We start from the raw sequence: 25,393 nt of genomic DNA, 5'->3' as shown, positions 1-25,393 counted from the left end.
GGTTTCCTGATGCTAGGGATGCCAGCCTCCAGTTGGGACCTGGGGATTCCGTGGAATCACAGCTCATCTCCAGACTGTAGAGATCAGTTCCCCTGGAGAAAATGACTGCTTGGTAGGGTGGACTCTATGGTACTGTGCCCCACTAAGGTCTGTGTCTTCCCCAGACTCTGTGCCCAAATCTTCAGGAGTTCCTCCACCTACTGGTGGCCAGCAGGGCTTGGCAACCCAACCAACAGGTCTGCAGGAAAAAAAATATTTCTCATTATCCACAAAAATAGCTTTTCAGTCCATAAGGGTCATTCATTCATTCATTCATTCATTCATTCATTCATTCATTCATTCATCACCTTCCCCAAAAGCTCAGAGCCATTAACGTGAAACAGGAATGACTTTTTAGCCAGTTTAATCCCCCTCCCCCTCCCCGTCTCGTAATGCAGCCTATAGCTGGGGGGCTCTACCAGCTCTGGCCTTAGGGGTTAAGCTCTGGCAGATTTTCAACGCCACACTGTTGCATCAGTTTCTGTCTGTGTTGAATTTTTCTTCTCTGGCTGTTCCGAAGCTGCAAGGGACTCAAGAAGTGGATCTCCACTTGTGGATCTCCACTTTTAACAAGCTGAACCTTTGCATCACTGGCCGCAGAGAGATATCGTTCTTCTTTTTCATGACACCAACAGGTTGTCCTTTTCCTATTCCATGTCAAGAAGCTCAGGCTATTTGGATAGTCTTGGTCAACTCATCTTCACCTGGACGTTATTCCCAACATGCAAGACTGCAAAAGTACCATAAGAATCAAAGTGCCAGCCTCAAGGGTGGTTTTTCCTGAGTTTCCTCCACTCCCCAAACACCCCCCCCTCCACCCCAAATCGCCAAGAATTTCCCACAGCTCTAGCATAAGATAGTAAGTAAAATATTTATTGTGGTCTTCAACCAAACCCAAGCACAATACAAACAAGAGAGAAAACCTCGTATATTCAAGAACAATCCCACTCAAAGTAAATATATACAAAAGCATTAATGGACAATCAAGTGTTTAAATCAAATAGCTGTATATTGTGGGGATTGTTGTAGAATTGTTGTAGAGTGTGTTGTATCTGGTTTTTACAAACTGATTGTGCATCTTATGAGATGTCTTTTTTGTGGACCGCCGCAAGCCAGCTTGCTGGGAATGGCGGTATAAAAATCTAATCAATGGATTAATTAAAATAAATTAAATAAATAAATGCAAAATATTAACAAAACATGTTAGTAAAATTTTTAACATTCCCACCAATCCTGTTATAAGGTGCCTCATAAAAATGGAGAAACTGGCTTCAGAAGATGGATTCCTAACTTGAAGCCAGCTCTTGAGGAGCAGGGGAGCTACCAGGACCTTACAACATCACCTACACCAGAGGTAGTCAACCTGTGGTCCTCCAGATGCTCATGAACTACAATTCCCATGAGCCCCTGCCAGCATTTGATGGCATGGGCTCGTGGGAATTGGAGTCAATGAAGATTTGGAGGACCACAGGTTGACTACCCCTGACCTACACCATCAAAGGCTTATACACTTGTTCATCTTCCAACATTGTATATGCCATCAAGTGCCAACAATGCTGGAGGCCAGTACTCTGAGGGATTGTTAATAAAAGGCAATGGCTATGTTAATGCCAGAGCATGGTGTCATGCATTATTTCAGCCAAAATATGCCTGCCTGCCTGCCAGTCAACTGATAAAAATCTAATATACTCAAATCAAATCTAGCCCATCAACTCATCTAAGCTTTCCTAAAGTATGGCATTAGAAATGTTCAGCAACTTTGACTGCTAAATCTATTGGGGACCTTTTCATTTCTCTTGAAATTCCTACAAATGTTTTTGCCCAAACTTGTACCTTGCCCATCTGCTTCAAATTTCCTCAACCTGACTTCTCTTCTCCTTGGCTCACATTTTACTTTATTTTCCATATTTCTCCTAAATTGTTCTGTCATGCTTAGAATTATTTGTTAGCCGGTTTCCCCAAGGCCTGATCTGGTTCCCCGCCCTTTCTTACTAACAAATACGTAGAGATATTGGCTCTTGGACCTAATCTCCAATACAGACCTCATGCCTGCTCTGTGGAAAAATCCAGAGGGATCTGGAAATTTTCTTCAGACAAAAAGCCACTCAACTTTTTCATCCCTGAATCTATGGGAGTGCTGATCCAGCATCCATCACCTTTCAGATGGTGGGGGGGGGGTGACAATTAGAGTAAGGTGACCAGATTTTAAACACCATTGACTGGGGGGGGGGGGTTCTTGATTAAAGATTTGGTCTATATAGAGCAACAATTTTTTTCATAGCAAATAAAGCATGTCTTTACAGGACTTCCTGCCTGCAACATAAATACAATTTGCCAGGTGCCCCCAGATGTCCCTCCAAAAGTGGGACAATATGGTTACCTTAAATTAGAGGGAAATAGGGCAGGATTTCATCAGATCTGCCTCAGGGAGAGTGCACTGAAAGTTCGGAAGTGTGAGTGTGTGAGTGAGTGAGTGAGGATCTAGCCTAGTGGCCACTGAGTGAAAGCTTATTTGCACTGTCAACAATTAGAGAGTAGGGATTGGCATGTACCAGAAAACTGTGTTTTGTGTAGGCTCATCGTTTGTGGCCGAACCACAATCCCAACCATGAACTGAACCAGGAAGTTTGTTTGCAAACTAAACTGGATTTTGGTTCATGGCCTACAAACCCTGTTGAAAGAGAGTGAAGTCCCTTTAAACAGGGTTTGCAGAAAGTCCAAAGAACAGCTGAGCAGCAGGGAGCAGTGTTTCTCCTCCCCTCCCCCCAGCTGTTTCAAGCCCAAAATACAGTGAAAAGTGATGGGAAGCAGGAAGCAAGGGGCTCCTACCTTGTTCTTGCATTTCCAGCTCCTCTTCCTAATTTGGGCATGCAGATTGAGCCACCCCCTCCCAAAGTAACCAATTACAGGCCTGGAGGGGAGGGAAATAGGAGGAGCCCTGGCTATACAAACCTTGGCTGGCTCCTCTCAGTTTTTCATCATTGGTGACTGGAACTGGAGTTGAGGTGAGTCCTTGGGGGGGGGGCAGGGGAAAGAGAGAGGAGCTTTGACTGGTGGCTTAGCTGAGCGAGAGAGGTCTACCCCAGCCATGTGGTTGGATAGGCTGGCTGGTGGCCTCGCTGGGCTGCTCTGGACCATGGCTGGTGGGTGAATGGAACCCCTTGGGACAGTGATCTTGCTAGTCTGGAGACCAGTTGTCATCCCTTGAAATCTTCAGTCCCCTTCTGGAGGCTGGGAACTCATTTCTGGTGACATCACTTCTGGGGGCAATTCAGGGAGGTGTGGCCAGCTGACACCATTCCCTTGTACCTTGAAACCTGAAAAATATTTCAGTCATACCTCCACAGTCAAAACACTGAATGCCAAGGCTAGACACAATATGAACTATGACCAGGTGATGGTTATTTTTTTGAGCATGCCAGAATAGCCACAGTAATAACTTTTTCTTACTAATCGCCACTGGCCTCCCAAGAGCCAAAAGTTACACCATCTGAATTGTGACCACAGCCTCCTCAGAAAAGAACTAGTCCAAGAAGTTTGATCCCAAATGAGCTCATTATCTTCATCCCCTACACACTCACTTTAATTTGAATCTCTTATAGTTTAAAAATATCCTTCATCTCTCTAGAGTTAGTGGGAGTTTTGCCAAAGACTTCCCAGAACTGGCCTTTCAAGTTCACTCTATAAAGGGAAGCTACAGAGAGGGGAAAATGCAGAGGAAAGGAGACAGCAACACCATCTCCCTTGACTCCAGGACATCAGAAACGCAGAAGAACCAAAGGTAAGACAGTCTGCATTGTTACTCATTAATTACTTCCTACTCTTGAGTTTCTGCAGGGCCCAGAACTCCAGCCCTCTTTATAATATAATAGGACATCCAATGATTTGATCCATCTAGCAGCCTTTCCACTGGTGAAAAGGGGAAGGGACAAAACCATATATAGAAAAATATAAACAATCTATTATTACAGCTCATAATGTTTAAAAACCATGAAAGAATAACTTATCGATTGGATACACATAAAGCATCTTCATGTGTACACCATATAAGAACCAACTCTTCATCTTAGACTAATGCCAACAAGTTCAGATCTCCTCAGAGGTCAATATACAGCTACACACAGTTGTAAATAATCCCCCACCCATTTTCAACAGGGGAGTAAATATGCCTTTAATCTGTTATGGCTGGTTCTGGTCCTGCAATATATTTTCATTGGTTGTTATATGCCAGACAGAATTCTCAGCCAGCAGATATTCCTTATCCCTCCCCTGCTTTGTGAAAAGGTCGAAAGTCACTTTTTGGTGACAACCCCATGATTATGGAACAAGTTCCAAAGGAGGGTTTCCTAAATGTTGATCTTCAGGAGACAGCTGAAGAAACTTATTTTTAGGACTGCGTTTGGATGATTTCATGTTAATTATTGACAGTAGGGATGAGCACGAGCCACAAAGATGCATTTCTGTTTGAGGTTTGTGGCTAAACCATTAACCAAACCATGAACTGAACCAACAGGCTTTTGTACAAACTGGTTAATTTCGGTTCATGATCTCCGCTTTCTGTTCCCTGCTGCTTTTCATGGGGAGCAGACAGCAAAGGGTTAAAAGTAGGAGGGAGACGAAAGCAAGGGGCTGAATGGGCTCTGCTTTCTGCTCCTTGACACTTTTCATAGGGATCAGAAAAAGGACGTTTCCCCACAAAAATTGGTGGGGAGCATAAAGGAGTTCAGATGGCTCTGAGTCATTTAAGCCCATGCTTTCTGCTCTTCATGAACCATCATGAACTGCTTTATAATTCATGCAAATTTGTGGTGTCTCTACAGTTCACAACCAAGAACCACCCAAAATTCATCATGAATTTTCAATCCAGAGTCTGTTTATGCCGATCCCTAATTAACAGTCTCTCCTAATCATTTATATTGTAAGCTGTCTTGAGTTCCACACCAGGAGAATCTAGGGTCTGGACAAGGCAATTTACACATATTACCCTTTTGGGGATGAAATTCCCAGCAATTAATGGGACTTTGAATTAAAGGGCTGATTTACAGTGGGGTGTGCATAAGTGCATTTTTTTTCTAATATATTTCTTCAGGTGGTTTTGGGAAGGTTGATTCAGCTGAGTCCCATTACAAATTGAAAGATAGGGTGCTAATATTTATTTATTGATGAGGTTAACTCTGTCCTGTCTTCCCGGAACTGTCTGGATGCAGCTCAGAAAAAGAAAAATCAACAACACAACATGGAGTTTAAAGCAAACACACAAAATAATGTAGGGTTGTCAGTTTTGGGTTGGAAAATACCTGTAGATTTTGGGGGGGGAGCCAATAGGACAAAAAGCAATGAAATCTACCTTCCAAAGGAGCCAAGTGAACTGATCTTTGTTGCCTGTAGATGATTTATTTTATTTATTTATAATTTAATTTATACCCTGCCATGCCTGAACTGGCTCGTGGCGCCTAACGGTAGATAAAACCCCACAATAAAATCCCCCCAAAAGAACAAAAATCCAACAGTCAGTAACAATAAAAGCCAGAAAACCAGAAAAATTGGCAGTAGACTTAAAACCCAACCTCGCTCACGGAGAACATAAAGAATGTAAAGACGACCCAGGGGGTTAGAAAGGGGTAGTCAGAAAAAGGGCTGGCCTCTCTGAAAGGCCCTGCTGCTGGTAAGTTTCCCAATCCTCAGCCCCTTCCCACTCTCCATCTCTCCCAGGCAAGGGAGGAAAGTCAGCTTCTTCCTTTACCTTCTGTGTTGGGCTCTCTGCTGGAAAGAAATACAGACAAGCTGCCAGGAAGGCAAAGAGAATTAGTATTTCAAAACCAGAATGCCTCGAGACAGACAGAATGCAATGAATGTCTTAACTCAGCCCAGGAAGTCAAGGACTTGTTTAGGCAGTCCAAGGGCATCAGCAGAAGGAGCAGATCTGCAACCCAGGCCTCCCATCCTCAAGTTAATATAGGCTGGCAGCAGCTTCTAAGTCCTCTGTGATGACTTACAGTCTTCTGCAACCATTTTGCTAACATGGTGATTGATTGATTGATTGATTGATTGATTGATTGATTGTGTGGTGCCTTTTAGTCTGGAGCTCTATTCTAGCACATTGCCGGTGTTGCTTAATTGGCTCAGGTGAGCCAGGTGGGTTGACAAGGCAAGGAGCTGCAGCTGGACAGAGGAATGAGGAGCTCCTGCAACAACTTTTGAATCTAAGCTGTGTTTTCTCTTCAGCTCCATTCCCTCCTGCTGGTTAGAACTCCCTGCCTGTGGAACATCTGGCTGGACTAAACTCTCTTTCAGCTGAGGCTCTGGTGAAGGTAGGATTTCCTGGTAAGGCTTTTCCTCTGAGGAGCTCTCCATAATAGGACCTCAGCTCACAACATCTACCCATGGCCCTGCAGCTGACCATAAGAATGCTGCCTTCCCCCACCCTCCCTCTACTGAGGGGGGCTGGGGGGGATCCAGCAGCCTTCCCCACCCAGCCTGGCCCTTGGGAGATGTGGAAGGATGGGAACAGAGACCCACCATTCCCTGCCAGGCCTGGGGAGATGTGGGGGGAAGGAAGTAGGCAGCTCCCCCATGGCCTTCACTGCCCTGGACTTTGGGATATGCGGGTGCTGGAAGGAGGCAGCCCAGCCCACCATGGACTTTCCTGCTGACCCTGCCCTTTGAAGGAGTGGGAAGGAGTCATCCCTTCCCCCATAGCCTTCCCCGAGCAGCCTGGCTTTTGGGAGACATGGGGTGGGTGGGAAAGAGGCAGCCTCCCCCTGTGGCCTTCCCCACCAAAATTGGCCCTTGGGAGATGTGAAGGAGGGGGCGGGAAGAAGGCAGCCTCCTACTGCCTTCTTTGACAGGCCCAGCCTTGGGGAGATTTGGGGTGGGTGGGAAAGAGGCAGCCCACCCCCTATGTTCTTCCCTGAGCAGCCTGGGCTTTGGGGTATGTAGAGGAAGGGGCAGGAAAAAGGCAGCCCACCCCTCCATGACCTCCCTGGCCTTGCCTTGGGAAGATGTGGGGTTTGATGGGAAGGTGAGTACAGTGGTGACCTGTGTAGACACTGTTGTATAGGGGTGGGGGTAGGAGGGGCAGTGCCCCTCCAAAGCAGCTGTTTTCTCCATTAGAACGGATGCCTTTCTTCCCTCCTCCCTTCCCTCCCCCTCTTTCTTTCTCTCTTTTTCCCCTTTGTTTTTCTTTCTTTTATCCTGTCTTTCTCTCTTTCATCTTTATTTATTTATTTATTTATTTAGATTTATATACCACCCTCCCCAAAGGCTCAGGAAACCAAAGGTTTCCAGGCCCCCACCTGGATGTTGTTGTTGTTGTTGTTACTGCAGCTGCTGCTGTTTTTTGATTTATTTCCCGCCTCTCCCAGAAGGCTCGAGGTGGTAACAGTAATCTCAACCCCATTAAAACCCATTAAAACCCCATTAAAACATTAATACCAACATGGCGGCAAAGAGAAAAAATACCCCATCCCTCCCCATACTAATATCAGAGATAATGGAAGAGTGCAATGTACACTTCCTAACTCCTGGGGGTGGGGGTGATGTCCCAAGTTTGCTGACCCCAGCCTCAACCATAGACCTGGTGGAAGAGCTCCGTCTTGCAGGCTCTGCGGAAAGCTGACAAACCCTGCATGGCCTGCAGCTCACCCGGGAGCTCATTCCACCAGGTAGGGGCCAGGACCAAAAAGGCCCTGGCCCTGGTTGAGGCTAGGAGCACTTCCTTAGGGCCGGGAATGATCAATTGGTTCTCACCCACAGAGTGTAAACCCCTGTGGGGAGCATAGGGCAACAGGCGGTCCAGCCCAGTTGGCAACTGAGCTGGCTGCATATGGAAGAGGAGTCAGGAATCAAACACTGCTCTTGAGATTAGAGTCACTTACTCTTTAACCACTTCACCAGACAGGAGCTCAAGACTCAGTGAGGAGCGGCGAGCAGGGAGCAAGAGGGGGGAGGGCCAGAACCCAGGAAGGTCACAGGGCAGGTGTACGTGTTAGCACCTATTGTATTCCTGGGTGCAATAGGCTTCATCTCTAGTGTCTTATAAAAAAAACAAGTAACCATTTTTCATCTACCAAATATGGGTAGGGTGACTGAATCCACGGAAAAATCAGGTATTTTAACCTAGTCTTAAATTTTGTTTTTCAGCCTCTGTCAATCTGTTAATCTGCAAGTGGATAATGGAATTCTGGGCCAAATTAGGCATTCTGTGGGGTGAGTACCCGCATGCATTAGTTTCTTCATGAGGTCTCCAGGAAGCAGAACTATTGGCTGGGAACCAAACCTAAGCCTTTTGGTCCCATATCAGTTCACTGGGAGCAGGCCCAAGAATCCTGATTGTACATCTTTACGATTCTTGCCAGATCAAAATTACACAAATTAATGTGATTCTAGAGGCTGTGCAATACATACATTCATACTCAAGGCAAACAAGGAACAAAAATCACTCACCTATATCAATACACGGAATACAGACTTCAGGCTTAAGAAACCTCATAGAGAAGAATTAGCTTATCCTTACCATTGTTCCCTATAATATTTTGGAAAAGCCACTATGGGCAGTGCACTGTCCGGGACATGTCCAGTATCTGTCCTGCACTTCCGCCCGCATGGGCCAATCAGGAGGCGCCCAGCAACAACTCTTTCATATTGCAGAAATGGCGATGGCCTGAGGAAAGGGAACTGAGCCGGGGAATGAATCCTTCAGATTGCTGTACATGCCTGTTCTCAAATTAACCAATCAGGGGTGAGTGACATGAGCGATGGTCCAGCCCCTTGGTCAGGAAAGGATGCCTGCAACAGCAACGAAATATGTGGAATGAAGAACATACATTTTTTAAAATGATGATAAACCAGGGTTTTTTTGTTTTAAAAAGGTGTAGATTTCACGGGGGAGAAAAGCCCAGAGGAAAACATCCCAGACAAAATCGAGAGTATACCTCCCATGCAGAAATGACCTTAGGGGAAAGTTTATTTGAAGCTCTCTAAACGCTTTATTTTTTCCTTGTTAGGAATGTCACTTGCTCCTGCCTTGATGATAGCCAGCCTGGTCCCTAGGACAGCGTCCTCGAGTGCTTTAGGAAAAGAATTTGCCACGGCTTTCCTGCAGAACGGCTTGCAGCAAAACTCACAGGGGGATTTCAAGCTGATTATCTCAGGCTATGCTCCTAACACCTCTGTCACTGTGACTATGAAACGGCCCACATTGAGGGCGGAGATCCAGGTGAACGATGGTCAAACCCTGTTTGTGAAACTCCCACGGGAAGTAGAAATGGTTGGAACTGGTTTATTTGATAACACCGTGACCGTCCGGGCCGACAAAGTTATCTCCATCCTCTCCGTCAATAACAAACCCAACTCAATTGACACCACCATCGTCTATCCGGTGACGAGCTTAGGAACCGAGTATTACATCGTCACTCCAACTGTAGGGACAGATCGCTACCAAGAGTTTGCCATCATCGGCTGGGAGGAGCCCACTTCTGTTGACGTCTATCTGAGAGGGACTGTGACATTTCAGGGCAAGACATACCACCATGGGAGCAAGTTCTCCATAGCACTTAGCCCTTACCAAACTGTCCAGCTACAGAGCAAGGTGGACATCTCCGGTACGAGAATAGTCTCACAGAAACCAGTGGCTGTCTACAGTGGCCACACGTGCGTCTCTAGACATGGCCCTTGTGACCATGTTTCCGAGCAGCTGTTGCCCGTTTCTAGCTGGGGCACCAACTTCATTGTCCCTTCCCTTCCCTTTGACACGGAGCATGACATAGTGTACGTTTCCACTTCCCAACATACACAAGTTGACGCTCGGACTGGAGCAAGCAAGAGCATCAGGACTTTGTCTGCTGCTCGGACAGCGTTCTTTGGCCTTCGAAGCTCGACTGCCCTGTCCCTCTCAGCTAGCTCAGGCATTCAAGTGACCTTCTTCGGTGATGGTGGCACTCATAGTAACTTCCGCTATGACCCTTTCTTCATGGCAATCCCTCCAGTCTCTAGTTACTGTCAGGCCTACAACATCTATGGACAGGACCAATTTGAGAACTATGCCCTTATCATTGCCAGGTCATCAGAGACTTCTGGGATCACCTTGAACAAGCGACCACTGAGACACCTCCAGTGGAATCCTGTTCCCGGCACTGAATTCTCCTGGGCATCACATAACTTAGGCAGCAGATCCACAGCCCATATCATGGAGCACCCCACCTCCCCCTTTGGGCTGTTGAGTGTCGGAGTTGGACTTGCAAAGGCATACGGGTCCCCAGCAGTTTGTGCAAAAGGTAGCCTGCTGTCCCCTTCCTTTCCTTGCTCTCTTCTTTTGTCTGTTTACCCAGCTTTACGTAAGAACCACAGACTTTATTCCCAGGGAAGGCCAAAGGCCACATGTCCCATTACATTTGTAGGATCAAATGCGACAAAGAACTGAGATGACCCAAGGTATCTGGAAGTGAGTGAAGATTATTTGGACATCATGGAGAACACAGGTAGGCTCAGACACACACACAGACACACACACACACCAGCTGTTGTTACATAACACCCATAACTGAGTTACAGATTCTCCACAACTCCTGCAAATGTATTGTTTAGTTTGGATCATCAGTGTTACACATACGAAGAAAGGACTTCTCACCCCTTTCCAGTTTCCTAACCTGAAATGGCCCAGGAGCCACTATTGGTGCAGTGGTTAGGAGCTAGCTTGGTGGAGTGGTTAGAAGCACGGACTTCTAATCTGCCGAGCTAGGTTTGATTCCCTGCTCCTCCCCCACATGCAACCAGCTGGGTGACCTAGGGCAGGGGTAGTCAACCTGTGGTCCTCCAGATATTCATGGACTACAATTCCCATGAGCCCCTGCCAGCGTTTTCCTGCAGGGTCTCATGGGAATTGTAGTCCATGGACATCTGGAGGACCACAGGTTGACTACCCCTGACCTAGGGCTTTCCACAGCACTGAGAAAACTGCTCTGACCTAGCAGTGATATCAGGGCTCTCTCAGCCTCACCTGCCTCACAGGGAGTCTGTTGTGGGGAGAGGAAAGGGAAGGGGAATGTGAGCCAGTTTGAGACTCCTTCTGGTAGAGAAAAGTGGCATATAAGAACCAACCCTTCTTGTTCTTGTTCTTCTTCTGTTTCGGGTAAACCCACAACTGCATGTGTAGATTTCCCCAATGAGCTAAAGCAGGGGTAGTCAACCTGTGGTCCTCCAGATGTGCATGGACTACAATCCCCATGAGCCCCTGCCAGCAACCACTGGCAGAGTCTCAAGGTAATTGTAGTCCACGGACATCTGGAGGACCACAGGTTGACTACCCCTGAGCTAAAGGACTGCATGTGAGTGTTCAGAAATCTTGTGGTCGTTCTACCACCAACTGCCTCCTGCAGATTGTCTAGCGTTCCTTATTTTGGTTTCTCGTCCACTGCAGATCCCTGCAAAACCTTGCAATGCCGAGCAAAGGAAACATGCAAAATGCAGAACGGTCAAGCGAGCTGTGTCCATGAGTACATGGGGACCTGTCAAGTCTCCATGTCTCAGGATATTCAGACTTTTGATGGCCTCATGATAGACCTTCAAGACCCGTGCTCTTACACCCTTGTGAAGTCTTGCAGCGGCGATTCCAACCTTGTCCCTTTCATAGTTGGAGAAAAGAGCAGCGACACAGACAGTGCCTTCAAGATGCTGCTTACCCATATCAATGTCTATGATTACAACATCACCATTAGCAGGGGAGAAGATGCCCAGATCATGGTAAGAAAGCGTCCAGGATCCTTTGGTAACAGTGTTTCTGTGTCTAGTTACAGGAGATAAACCACCAAAAATGGGTATAAAGTTGGTATAACTGGGTAGAAAAGTCTAGCACGAGGTTTTGCAGGGCCTGTAAGATGGAGCTCTTCCACTAGGCTGGGAGATGCCCAGAGTTAACAACTGGGGTCCCATCTGACATTAAGCACTGTAAATCTGGCGTGGAAGGGCTGAGGCCAATGGAATGAGACCAATAATGAGGATGCAGCTGTAAGGTTGGAATAGAGACTGTTTTTACTGCCATCTGTAGGACTATGGTTATTTTAATGCGAGTTGTATGGGAACTGCAGGTTTTCATTTTGAATGGGGTGTTGTCGGGTATATTGTTTATGGGTTTTGTAAGTCACCTCAGTCGGCCTTGTTGGGAGAGGTGTGATATAAATCAAATTATAAATAAATAAAATAAATAAGTATTTGTGGTGCAGAAAGCTGGGCTTAACAGAGAGGAAAGTGTCAGAAGTGTCTATAAGAACATAAGAGAAGCTATGCTGGATCTGACCAATGGCCCATCCAGCCCAACACTCTGTGCCCCAAATCCAGGTGCCACCAGGAGGTCCATTGTGGGGCCAGAGCATCCAAAGCCCTCTCACTGTTGCCCCCAAGCCCCAAGAATACAGACTAAGATTGCCCCTGATGTAGTGCACCATTTATACCTTGTGGCTAATAGCTACTGATTGCCCTCTGTTCCCTATGTTTCTCCAACCCCCTTCTGAAGCTATGTTTGTAGCTACCCACCACCTTCTGTGGCAGTGAATTCTACTTGTTAAAATGTCCAGGCAGCATTCACTAAGAGCACTTCAAAATATGTGTACTATTTCCCGTTAGTGACCACAGACACATCTAGTATTAGGGGAAAGCATGTCTTCTAAGTCAGGATATAAATGTTGCCCTTCTCACACGTCGTGTTCTGCCAATGCCTAAGTGAGCTGGTGAGGTTCTCTGTAGTCTGTCTGGCTCCCAGACCATAGCTAATGGCAAATAGGGATGACATGCCATTCATGCATTCATGCATTCATTTATTCATTCATTCATTGTGTTTATATACCACCTTTTTGTTCAGGCATTTAACACAGGGCAGCATCCACACATTATTGGGTGTTGCACTACGCTAGAACAATCATTTTTAATTTGGTAGGGGTGTGGGGTGTGATTTATTGGCATAGTACACCATTGTGCAATATCCTTCCATGTGTGTATACAGCTCAGTTTACAATGACCAAACATTCTAAGGGATGGAGAGGGAGAGGGTGACGGTGAGTGTGTGTTGGGGGGAGGAAAAGAAGAATCCTCTCCAGCCCTTTATGGTCTCTCCAGAACCTGTCAGCATGAGCATCTTTGCACTTTTCAACAGAAGCCACATCTCCGAAACATGGTCCTTTCCTTCTTTAGGTAAATGATGCAGTGCCCAGCCTCCCTGCCACCCTGCGAGATGGAAAAATCAAAATCTCCAAGAACAATGGACTGCCCATCATTGAAACAGATTTTGGCCTCCAGCTGACACATGACAATAACTTCACAGTAGTGCTGACTCTCCCGAGTAGCTACTACGGAGCCACCTGTGGACTCTGCGGGAACTTCAACAAAGACAGAGAAGATGACATGACGTATCCCAATGGCACTCAAGCCTCTGCCCTTATGGACTGGGTCAACAGCTGGGAAATCCCAGACCCTGCCTGCTTAGAGGTCTGCCAAGGGCCATGCTCAGCCTGTGACAAGGGTCAGGAGGAGCTGTATGGCCAGGAAAAGTATTGCGGGGTGATCAGCAAAGCTTCAGGAGGACCCTTTAGAGCATGCCATTCCACAGTGAGCCCTTTGGAGTACTTTGAGGAATGCGTCCTTGAGATGTGTTTAAACAGAGGGGACCAGGGCAGACTGCGCCAAATGGTGGAAGCCTATGCCATTGCATGCCAAGAACAGGGCATCTCTACAGCTGATTGGAGAACTCTCTATTTCTGTGGACTGGTGCACCCTATCCACCGGATGAATGAGACGCCCATCCCAGGTATCTTGATTAGTGAGGCAGTGAATGGAGAGGGAACTACATGCACTAGGGCAGGGGTAGTCAAACTGTGGCTCTCCAGATGTCCATGGACTGCAATTCCCATGAGCCTCTGCCAGCTCATGCTCCCCCAGGAATATTGATAGACTACAATTCATGGGAATTCATGGGAATTGTAGTCCATGGACATCTGGAGAGCCGCAGTTTGACTACCCCTGCACTAGGATGTAGTCAATAGTGTTTGGGACCTTGGGACAGGGAGGGAACAATTACAACGTACTTCTGCAGAGGGCCCTTCATAGAGAAGGGCAGCACCTTGTTGTGTGGAAGTCCAGTTTGCTTCTGTTTTGTTACTATGTCTCATGAAAGTGCACCACAGTTCATCAGATAAGAACCAGGGGAGACTGTGGTGGCATGTCTCCCTACAGAAATGGGTCCATAGAGATACATTGAGTCAATGTCCCCTCCTATGTTTTCTACATTTGATTTCTGTTTATCAGTCTATCACTGTACCTCAGAGCTAGCATGGATCGGCTAAATCCATGCATCAGGGCCAGTCATTGTCACCATTCAGGACTCTGCAAGGAGGGATGGGCACAAAGTGTCTCACAAACAAAACACTCTGATGAATTTTGGCCAGTTTTGTGTTTCCAAGGCGATGTTTGAGAAAAGAAGAGCTGTCATGGACTTCTGTTAATTTGGAGCCAGTTTGTGAAGGGGTTTCAATGGCTCGGGGATGTTTATACTCCTGCAGTCTGCTTTGTACAAGAAACAGCTGAGCAGTGGGGAGTAGAAAGCAGGGGTCGCAAACTGATATAAACTGGTTTGCTTCGCGACCCAACCTGCCAATTTGTGTTGGTTTATTGTTTGGTTTGTGTTGGTTTATTGTTGGTTTATTGTGTTGGTTTATTGTTTATCATGAACCACACCTCTTATACTGCAAGCCTGTCTGCAAGCCTGAAAATATGTACTTGGATGTGAAACTGCCAAAGAAGTCCATGGCTCCTATGCAGAGACCAGCTCTTTATCTCTTGCCTTGAAAACTGTATGAGGTCACTCAAAGTCAGCTGTGACTTGACAGCATGCTCCACCAATGAAACTGGGGCAACTCTTCCCCAGTCTTTTAAAACAATCTAAGCATTTTTTTTAACTAATCTGGAGTAACTTCTTCAAGAGTTAGTGATGACTGTGTGTAGAAGCCCCTCTCTCCACCTCCAGATGAAGATTAAGCAAAAGAACCAGTCAGGAGGAAGAAGAGATGTGGCCAAACTGTGGCTCTCCAGATGTCCATGGACTACAATTCCCATGAGCCTCTGCCAGCTCATGCTCCCCCAGGAATATTGATAGGCAAACTTGTGTAATTAGAACTGAAACATGTGAATACCTATTAATCTGATGCTAGTCTTGATATTCTTTTTATTACAATATTTTTTTAGGATCAACACTGACTTCTACGCTGAGTCCAACAGGTATGGTGCTGTTGTTGTGTCAAGGTCTGGATTCTAGTGGAAAGAGTAACAGAGATGCTTATATGAGATGGGAGACATTGTCTCCTGTGAAAAACTGGTTCAAGGCAAGATTGAAGGCTTCTGGTGGTAAAAGAGTTGTGTATAAACCTCTAGGCCCGCATAGTCCTGTGGCAAAACAAAAGCCACTAGAATTCTTGAGTTTTCATATACCAACATAATTAAAGTGAATCCTACCTCTATATTCCCACCTTTGCTTTGGCTCAAGTTTTAAGTCTTCTTCCAGCTTCATGTAGTGGTTAAGAGCAGTGGCCTCTAATCTGGAGAGCCATGTTTGATTCCTCATTTTCCCACATGCAGCCAGCTGGATAACCTTGGCCTAGTCAAAGTCCTGTTAGAGCTGTTCTCACAGAGCAGTCCTGTCAGAGCTTTCTCAGCACCAACTACCTCAAAAAGGGTCTGTTGTGGGGAAAGGATGGGAGGGTGATTGTAAACTGCTTTGAGCTTCTTTCAGGTAGTGAAAAGTGGGGTGTAAAACCCAGCTGTTCTTCCTATCTAAGGAGGCTTCCTCCAAATTAAATGGCTCTTCCATAGGAGGGAAAGCCAGTTAAGTTGGAGGAGGTTCACTTGTAGAATTGTGAGATTCATCCCATTGGGTAGAAATTCTTATTTTGTGTTTGGTGAAAACTTTTCTGGATGGTGACCATACTTTCAAAGAAATACAAAGAGGTGCTCTATGGAAAGTGCAGGATTATAAGGATCCAGCAAGAAAGCTCCCAGAGGAGTTGGTGGATCTTTTCCCACTCCCTTCATACTGTCTGCTGTTTCCTGAAACTCCTCTTTGAGGGTTGGGAGAGCCTCAGAAGCAAAAATGTTCTCAATGTTTGTAGGAATGGTAAAGAGTCTGGAGGAGGGAATGTGTCATTCTGAATTCCTTCTTGAAAAGAGTGTCTTTAAAAAGAGTGGGGTATCCATGAATGGGGAGAGAGAAGGGAGGGCAGCAGAGCCAGTGGTGGTTTCATGCAGGGAACAATCCAAAACAGGTCTACTCAGAAGTAAGTGCTGTTTTAGTCAGGTCTGCTTACTCTCTAAAATGTATTGTTAGGACCGCAGCCTCCTTCACCAAACTTTTTTGTAAAGAAAAAGATTATAGAATCATAGAATAATAGAGTTGGAAGGGGACCTCCTGGGTCATCTAGTCCAACCCCCTGCACTATGCAGAACACTCACATCCCTAATGCTCATCCACTGTAACCTGCCACCTCCTTGAGCCTTCACAGAATCAGCCTCTCCATCAGATGGCTGTCCAGCCTTTGCTTAAAAACTTCCAAAGATGGATCACTGAAATAGAGCTAAGCAAGGTGCTTTCTTCTGATTTTAGGATCCGTGTTGTATCATTATGGGACATCTCAAGGTGACAGAAAGAACGACAAGTTAGATGATGGATCATCTTCAGAGATCACTATTTCAGTTCCTTTCACCTTTTATGGCAAGCCGTACCGCTCTCTCTACGTATGTATTTTCTGGCTGAAATAAACCCCCCTCCCCCCGCTTCATGCTCCTTTCCCAAATCCTGATTTGTATGCAGCTCTTGAAAGAGGCAAGATGGATTGTCATTTAGTTGGGTGGGATGACTACAGTTTAATAATGGATATCTGTTTGGACTTGGCTCGGTCCTGAGTTCCTCCTTTCTGGTACAGATTCAGACGCACATCCCTTTGAATTTGAAAAGAGAATAATTTTTACTAGGAAAGATGATTTGCAAACATATTTAACTACATTAGTCTACTTACTGAAGCAGAGTACAAAAACTTAAAGTTACAAAAGCATCATACTGCAAGCCTCTTGTGGCTAGGCTGCTGGCAGATTACATGCCGCACATCAACAGATACAGAGAAAGCAGGGAGCCTAATGCCAGCTCCTTGCTTCAGCAAATCACAGAGAGCTTCTTCTTCCTTAAGAAGCAGGAAGTGGGTGGGAGTTTATTTTAAAGAAATCTGTCTTAAAGACACTGGAGAGTCAGGACTTTCCACTGCAAACTCACCAATGACCACTTGAAGCACTAGTGAGCACATAGGTACAGCCCTTAAAGGCTGACTTCACCAAATTACTTGCTGATTTCATTTCCAACAGTTTCTATTTCTAAAAGGCCACAACTTGAGTAATAAACTCTACTCATTTTTTAAATATTATACAATAATGCAAATACAAATTAATAAAAGTAGAACATTTTAAAAATAAATTTGTCTTGAGTCCAAGGCTACCGGTAAACATCTCCATATAAGGCCTGGACTCCTTTTCTCTGTCATATATTTGCAAGTTGTAACCTTTATTTTCCCCCGTGAATAAAGACTAAGGGAACCATAGTAGGGTTACCTTCACTACCTTGGGACATGTCAGGAGATTTGGAAGGCCAGACCTGGAGAGGGGGGAATTGTGGAGAGGGGGATGGTTAAGATTGTAGGGTCATGGAAAGATTTCATCATTGTGGAAGCTATTTCTTGACTGTTTTTTCTCCCACTCCTCCATTTCTTGAAAGTGGGGAGGGAGGTTGGTGCTGAGGATGGGGGGTTTACGCAGCATGGGTGGGGATGGGGGGGTTTACCCAGTATGGTGGGTGGAAAAGGCAAGCATGACAATACTAGAAGTCGTGGTGGGACACTCAGCTGTTTGTCCTCAGTCCATATGAATAAAGTCAGGAAACTAAGTCACATTTTGACTGCAAAACAAGTTGGTTTTATAATCATTTTGCAAAGACTCCCAGTGAGCTCTCAGTGAGATGCTGACAACGTTTTTGTTAGGAACCCCTACTGCTCCATCATCAAAAGAAGCTACCCTTGCCAAGGGGATTCCCAAAATGAACCAGGTTAAGTCTCTACTAGCAGAGATGTACTGGGATAATAAAGCAATCCTGGAACAAACTGAAATAGGCCATTAGTATGGCCATTAGCACACAAAGGATCACAAAGCCCAGGAGGCATCTAGCTTCCATGAGACCACTGGCCCAGGAACATTTCCAGTTCTTAAAGAGCCAGTCTACCTCTCAGGTGAGTATAGATCACTGGCTTTTGTCCTGGTTCTACATTTTCAGGACCTCGGTACACCAAATCCTAAAACTCCTCTGCTGTTAAATAAACCAGGATTGTTCAGGTCATTTCCTACCTATTTAATGACCTGGCCAAGACAGGTTCTTTTTAGAACTAAGTTTATATAGCCCCCAGTAACCAACCTTCAGGTGGTAGCTGGCAACTTCCTGAGATTATAACTCACCTCTAAGAAACAGAGATTAGTTCACTGGGGAAAAGATAGCCTCTTTGGGAGGTGGAAATCCCTTCAGTCCCCAAGCCCCACCCTCCTCAGGCTCCACCCCCAAAACCTCCAGGTATTTCCCAACCCAGAGCTTCCAACCCTAGACCCCAGGCAGAGGCTGGAATGCATGGGTGGTTTGTTGCTTATAGCCTTAGTGGATGGTGGGAGTTCAAGAGCTTCAGTTTCATATGATTTCTTTCTTTTAGGACACATTTTCCTTGGGTGGCTGATTTGTTACTTTTCTACTGAACTGTAAGTTTTCTACTGAACCTGTCACTAATACCCTTTGCTTTTCTTTCTCACCCCTTTCCTGCAGGTCAACAACAACGGTGTGGTCTCATTTGGTGTGAGAGTCTCACAGTACACGCCTCACCCTTTCCCACTGGATGGCGGGTCACCCTTTGTGGCTCCATATTGGGGTGATGTTGACAATACGAAAGGGGGGGATATTTTCTGGAGACAGTCTCAGGATCCCAGCTTGCTTAGGAGATGCACTGAAGACATCAATCGGTACTTCCCTGAGGTCCCATTCACCACCACCTGGGCCTTCGTTGCTACCTGGGACCGTGTGGCCTATTATGGGTCGACTTCAAGCAAGGTAGTCTTCTTCTTGACTGGCATCCTGTGGTATGCTGTAAAAATGTCACACCTGGGGATCCCCTGGAATTATAGTTCATCTCCATATTGTTCTGGAGAAAACGGCTGCTTTGGAGGGTGAACTCCATAACATTATGCAGTACTGAGGTCTCTCCCCACCACAAAACCTGCCCACTATTCCTAGTTCCACTCCAAAGTCTCCAGGCATTTCTCGGTGTAGAGCTCACAACCCTAGCTGTAAATGTTCACCCAGATGAATGGCAGCTACTGACCTATGAGCAACTCCCTGGAGAAGGTTGAAATGATCCAATCACCTGGGAAGAGGGTCTTACAGAAAGGCTACATCAGAACAAATGCTACATCATGGGAGCAAATGCACATGATCATTCTTGCTTGCTTTGCTGAATTATTAAATGTTCCCTTGGGCTAAAGGGGATATCCAGGCGAGCCTGATCTTGGAAGTTAATCAGGCTCAGCCCTGATTAGTACTTGGATGGGAGAACTCCAAAGAAATCCAGGGTTGCTCTGCAGAGGCAGGCAACAGCAAACCACCTCTGTTCGCCTTAACAACTTTACGAGTCTGTGATCAGCCAACTGTGGTTTGACGGCACTTTTCACAAGGGAGCCTAATGAGAAGTGCTTAAGGATAACTGCAGAATCTGTAGTACACTATTTCTTTAATTTCACCTTTCAGGGCATAAAACTCTGACATACAATATAAACGGAAGCTCCCTCCAGCCCCTCCAACAGCACACCATTATTTTTTGGACAGGAGCACAGCTCCAGGATTTTTTCGAGACATCATTCATCAGAGTTCCTCCTGGTCGAGAAGAGATGATTGCTTAAAATAAAAAGAGTTGATCTCTTCATGGATAAACCCCAGTGTAAAGAAGCATTTCCTTCTTTTCATCCTGACTGCTGAGGAATTCATTGATAAAAATGTGACTCTTGTTCTTTTGGCAGCTACGCAGAACCATCTCTCTCTCTTCCCTTCTTGCTCCAGGTGAATACTTTCCAGGCTGTCTTGGCCACTAACCAGCAAAACTCCTTCATCATGTTGAATTATGCCAGCATCCAGTGGACCACAGGGACGGGAAGCGGTGGGCATACAGCCACGGGCCTTGGAGGCACCCCAGCACAGGTAGTTCTTCTGGGTACTAGAATAATAGAGCAGCAAGAACAAACAACGGACTCATGCAAAACTTTGCTGTTCCGTCAGGCATTTGGTTGAGGCCGGGTAGTGATCTTGGGGCTCAGATTGGATCCCCGCCCCTCCCCTCCCCTTAGGGGTCGGGCCAGTATTAGACTGTACCTGAGCCATCATATGATCAAACCGTTTGATATATTTCCATCTTGAGATCTGCCTTATTCTAGACCGACCCAGTGATTCCCTGTGTGGGAAATGAGGTTAGTTGTTAACCATTCCACCATTGTAATATTGTAGAGTTTTAGACAGATGTTATGGGGAGATTACTTTATACTATTGATAATGTTGTTGTTGTTGTTTTGTTGTTGTGGACTGGATTCCATGTTTTACATGTTTGTAAACCGCGGCAGTCCCTTGGACTGCAAGGCGAACAAACCAGTCAGTCCTAGAGGAGATCAGCCCTGCCTGCTCCTTAGAAGGCCAGATCCTGAAGATGAAGCTCAAATACTTTGGCCACCTCATGAGAAGGAAGGACTCCCTGGAGAAGAGCCTAATGCTGGGAGCGATTGAGGGCAAAAGAAGAAGGGGATGACAGAGAATGAGGTGGCTGGATGGAGTCACTGAAGCAGTAGGTGCAAACTTGAATGGACTCCGGGGAATGGTAGAGGACAGGAAGGCCTGGAGGATCATTATCCATGGGGTCGCAATGGGTCGGACACGACTTCTCATCTAACAACAACAAAAACAAACTGCTGTGAGCCAGTTCACTGAGAGCGGCAGTCATACAAATCCAATTTTTAATTAACTAGCTAACTAACAAATAAATAAACAAATCTCTTCCTTCAGCGAAAGATCAAATTCCAGTTATCAAAAACTTCTGTGCAATGAGTAGCTATAGGCCGCTTCACTCTAAGAACATGATCCTGTTTCACTGCAGAAGCTGCCCCCAGTCTGGTTCTTCACTGCCATGAGAGGAAAAAGCAACCTGTAAGCTACCTCCTTAGGATAACAAAGAGAAGATTTGGCAATGTACATAGACAGCTGTGCAATGCAAACTGCTCCAGCCATAGGAGCTCCTATCCCATAGGAATGGACAATAACATGAGTTTCTCCTTTCGTTTCTTCCCACAGGCTGGATTCGACAGTGGCGACAAAACCAATTACTACACCATCCCTTCTTCCCGCACCCCTGATATCGTCAATATTGCGATGACCACCAATGTGGGTGTGCCAGGGCGATGGGTGTTCCAAGTGGACAAATTGGTGGTTCCAGCCTCCACAGAGAGAATTGAGTGTCCACTGTGAGTACATGCAACATCACGTCAGCTCTTTCCACTGATCCATGGCTCCCCAAATGCATTGAGTCTTGGAATCTGGAGAAAATTAAAAAGGACCATCAGAAAATGTCTGCTGTTTTCCTGATTTGCATAATATTCCATCTGCTGGTCCCCCCTCCCACTCAGACACACCCTTCCATGGCTGGACAAACTGACCTCCCCAAGGATTTGTCAATGTTATTGTTCTGGTTGACATGTTATGTTACGATTGTTAATTGTCATGTTGTTATAATGTTCTGTGTAACTGTTCTATGATGTTCTATATAAACTGCCCAGAGCCGTATGGAAGAGCGGTATATAAATCTAAATAAATAAATAAAAATAAACAGCATAGGTCTAAGAGTTTGGAAACTAGTATTGGCCAAGGGAGTAAAGATACAGGCTCCATTCAAGTGAAAAACATTGCTATTTCCTTCCTCTGAGTGAGACCTTCAGAAATTCAGAGAACATCCTATTTATCCATCGGCCTCCAACCAGGTTATACTCAAGCAGCCCTGGGCCTCTTCTGCATGATGGATAAGCTGATGAAAACACACTAAATACATCGTTGTTTTTCTGATCTCTGCACAGAAGAGTTAATTTACTCCGCAAAACTGATTTTGCTCTGCATGGTGAACTGCCTCTTTGGTGCTTTAAGCGTCTTTTAAGCATTGTTTCTAAAAGAGGCTTTTCACCTATTTATTTCTCTCCTGCCTGCCTGAGATGATCTATTATTCAGGCAGAGAAACTCCTTAGTTATGCAGACTAGAGACTGCATTAGAGAACAAAGTGGAGTTGGCAAAACTACAGGGGGCAGGGCTATGAATTATTTCATGCAGAGAGCATTACAACATAGTTTTTCAACAGACTATATTCAATGCAGAACAATGATTGTAATATGATAAAGCGGTCTAAATTGGTTGTTTTTTAAACTTTTATTTGGCTCCGTGCAGAATACCTCCTGGTGATGATGCCTCTGCTGTTCATAGTGAAAGCCTTCAAGAGCCACAGTGGATTGTATTGTCATAATAAACGATTGTGATTTCATTGTTGCTTGTCTTTATCATTAGCCAGCTCATGGAAATGGAGTATCCTTCCTGAGCAAGGCGCATGATGGTTAGCAAGCCTGTGGAGGTTAATTTATATAAGGCATGAGACATTGATATTCTTCCAAATTGATTGATGGGAATTGAACAACCTCAGACTTCGAAAGTAATATGCAGAATAATGGGCAGGTGGAGGGTCATTGGGATGTTCAGCCTCTTTCTGCTCAGGTTTCCTGATGCTCACAAGGAATGTTGTAGGCATGCACAGATCTCTGGATTGGGAGGTGTGGACTGGGAATGAAATTTTCTGCATTCCAGTGCAAATGTACAGGAAGATCATACAATAAGGGAGGGATACATCTGCCAGTGAGTGGAAGGTCACTGTAGGACTAGCACTTTTAAAAATCCTTATCCATTGTTGTTCCTCTATATATTTCTGAAACAGTCTAGGGGATGGGACATGTCCGGCTGTCCAAGTTGGAATAGGGCCAATCAGGGTGCAGCCAGCTTTGTCCTGATTGGCCCTGCCCCTGAAGCTCCCAGCCTCCAGCCCTGGACTCTAGCCTCTGCTCTCAGACGCCTCAGTGCCTGGAGCCAGAAGCAGGTGAGAGGGCCCTGGGCAAAGGGTCGTGGTGGAGGGCCTGTTAATGAGGGCCTCCTGGCCTGCTAGGCTGGGCCTGCTCATGAGGGCCTGCTGATGTGTACTGAATTTGCAGTTCTTTTGACTTCAGCCCCCTTCTCCAGTTTTCTAGATGTCAATTCTCTGAGTAGCATAGGAAGCATATTTAGCTAGGGGACATTTATGTCAGTATTAAGACACTAATGCACATCCTGCCATTTCACTTAAGTGATGGGACTTGAACCCTTCAAGGTCATAATATCTTTGACAGAACTGAAGTTGCTGTGGTTAGCCGGAAGAGGAGCTAGGGAAATGTGCCCTTGTTAACACTCTTGGACTTCTCAGTGGCCTTTGACCCCATCGGTCATGGTATCATGTGGCTATCTGCCGTAGGGGGTAGGAGCATCCCATTCCAGTCCTGTCTGATCAACCCTGTGCTATTGATCACCCACATGAAGCTAGTAGGATAAGTGTTCTGAAGGTGTGCAGCCAGTTCCGCAGGGCCTGCAAAAGGGAGCTCCTCCGCCAGGCATTTGGTTGAGGTCGACCTAAACCACTGCTTCCCACTGGCTCCCAAGCCTCCCTCCTATGACGACCACTGCAAATTCACCCAACCCACTGAGCCTCAGTGTGAGTTGAGCTGATGCTCTTTGCAGTTTCCACTGTTCTTTAATGTTATTATGTTAATGTTATTGTTGTTATCACCTTGTTATTAAGATAAATGGAGTTACCTGTATCATTTCTTGTTTCATGTCAACCACTCTGAGCCTTCGGGCAGGTCGGTATATAAATACAATAAATAAGTATTCAGTTGAGTCAGGTGAGATGGTGTCATGAACCCCTGTTTCCTGATCCTTAGTTTTCATCCCTTTTGATGTTCACCTTATTCCTTTGTGCTCCCGGATACCCCATGAAGTTACAGCACCTTTCTGGGCCCGCTCGACAGCGCCCCTCCCATTCCCCTCTTGCATTTCAAAGCAACCTCCTGCATTCCCTCCCTTATCTTCTCTCATAAGGATGGCCTCGCTAGGAACTCAGACTAAATACCAGGGTTGTTTTGGTACCTTGTAGATCAGAGGAAGCTGCATTGCCTTTTCTGTGTGAATCAGTGTTCCTGCCAAATGCAGTCCTTGTGCACCCCCTCCCCACACCAAGGTATATAAGCTATGTAACTCCATTCCTTAATGTCTCTGTCAAGATCTTGTCTGTGAACTTAAAGTGCTGATCTTTGTCCTGACTCTCCAAATAAAGACTTCTACTTAAAGCTTCAACCGGAAGCCCAAGAGTGATGTCTGTTGTGTGAATCTGCTGGGCCTCAACCTCTTGGTTCATGACAGATTGTGAATGATTTCAACCAGTATCTGGAGGTAGTTCTAGATTAGATGAGAGCCAACAAAAGGATATTTAATCCACAAGCATTGCCAAACAAAGCCCTGTACCGTACCTGATAGACAAATGAGATGGCTTTATTCTAAGTGTTTTCATGTGTGAATGAACCATAATTACTGATATAGCAGAAGTTCCCAACATGGCACCTGCCAACACTGAGAATCCACAGAGCCACAGCTGGTCCAAGTAGATGAAACTGACCTTAATAGACCAATGGCCCAACTCAGTATATGGCAACTTCTTATGGTCATGGTGCACAGAACTACCTTTGACCTTGCCATAACTGATACATCAGCATCTACTGAAGTGGGTTCCTGTTACATATGGCATATATGGCTACCCTTGAGGGTATCTCACGAACGTCAGTTGCTGCAAAACATAGCAGAGTGCCTTTGACAGGGCTGTCACACTTCTAGTTCTTGCTGCTAATTTTAGAATGACTCCATTGACTTCTAGCATTGTTCCATTCAAAGTGCTGAGTCCTACCTGAAAACCTCTTCACTGTCTAAGGCCCTAATTCTAGGGATCGACCCTTATGTATACCCACCCAATGATTTAAGTCATTTTAGCTCTCCAGCTAATTCCATCTGTGGACTATGACCAACTTCTACACGTGCCTGGTGATAGTCGCTATAATTTGGCAACTAATTCTTGTCTGTCTAATTTCTAAAAA

The 25,393-nt window shown here is 45.7% G+C and overlaps 1 protein-coding gene across 4 annotated transcripts; it reads left to right on the top strand.

The window, feature by feature from the left end:
- Positions 1 to 3,680: 3,680 nt before the first annotated feature.
- LOC143837331 (IgGFc-binding protein-like) lies at positions 3,681 to 24,608 on the top strand. 4 transcript variants are annotated; one of them, XM_077337013.1, is made up of 11 exons: positions 3,681 to 3,820; positions 6,265 to 6,350; positions 8,182 to 8,247; positions 9,045 to 10,313; positions 11,456 to 11,778; positions 13,222 to 13,834; positions 15,268 to 15,300; positions 16,679 to 16,809; positions 18,923 to 19,204; positions 20,207 to 20,344; positions 21,482 to 24,608. In XM_077337013.1, exons 3-11 carry the CDS (start codon positions 8,214 to 8,216, stop codon positions 21,653 to 21,655), a joined length of 2,997 nt encoding a protein of 998 aa, XP_077193128.1. In that variant the 5' UTR covers positions 3,681 to 3,820; positions 6,265 to 6,350; positions 8,182 to 8,213; the 3' UTR covers positions 21,656 to 24,608. The 4 variants fall into 4 exon arrangements, with proteins under 4 accessions (XP_077193128.1, XP_077193130.1, XP_077193131.1 ...); XM_077337015.1 differs by having other exon boundaries at positions 6,265 to 6,363; XM_077337016.1 differs by lacking the exon at positions 6,265 to 6,350.
- Positions 24,609 to 25,393: the final 785 nt, after the last annotated feature.

Source organism: Paroedura picta, chromosome 5 (assembly GCF_049243985.1).
Source record: "Paroedura picta isolate Pp20150507F chromosome 5, Ppicta_v3.0, whole genome shotgun sequence".
Taxonomy (NCBI): domain Eukaryota; kingdom Metazoa; phylum Chordata; class Lepidosauria; order Squamata; family Gekkonidae; genus Paroedura; species Paroedura picta.
This window is presented reverse-complemented; position numbering and strand designations above follow the sequence as displayed.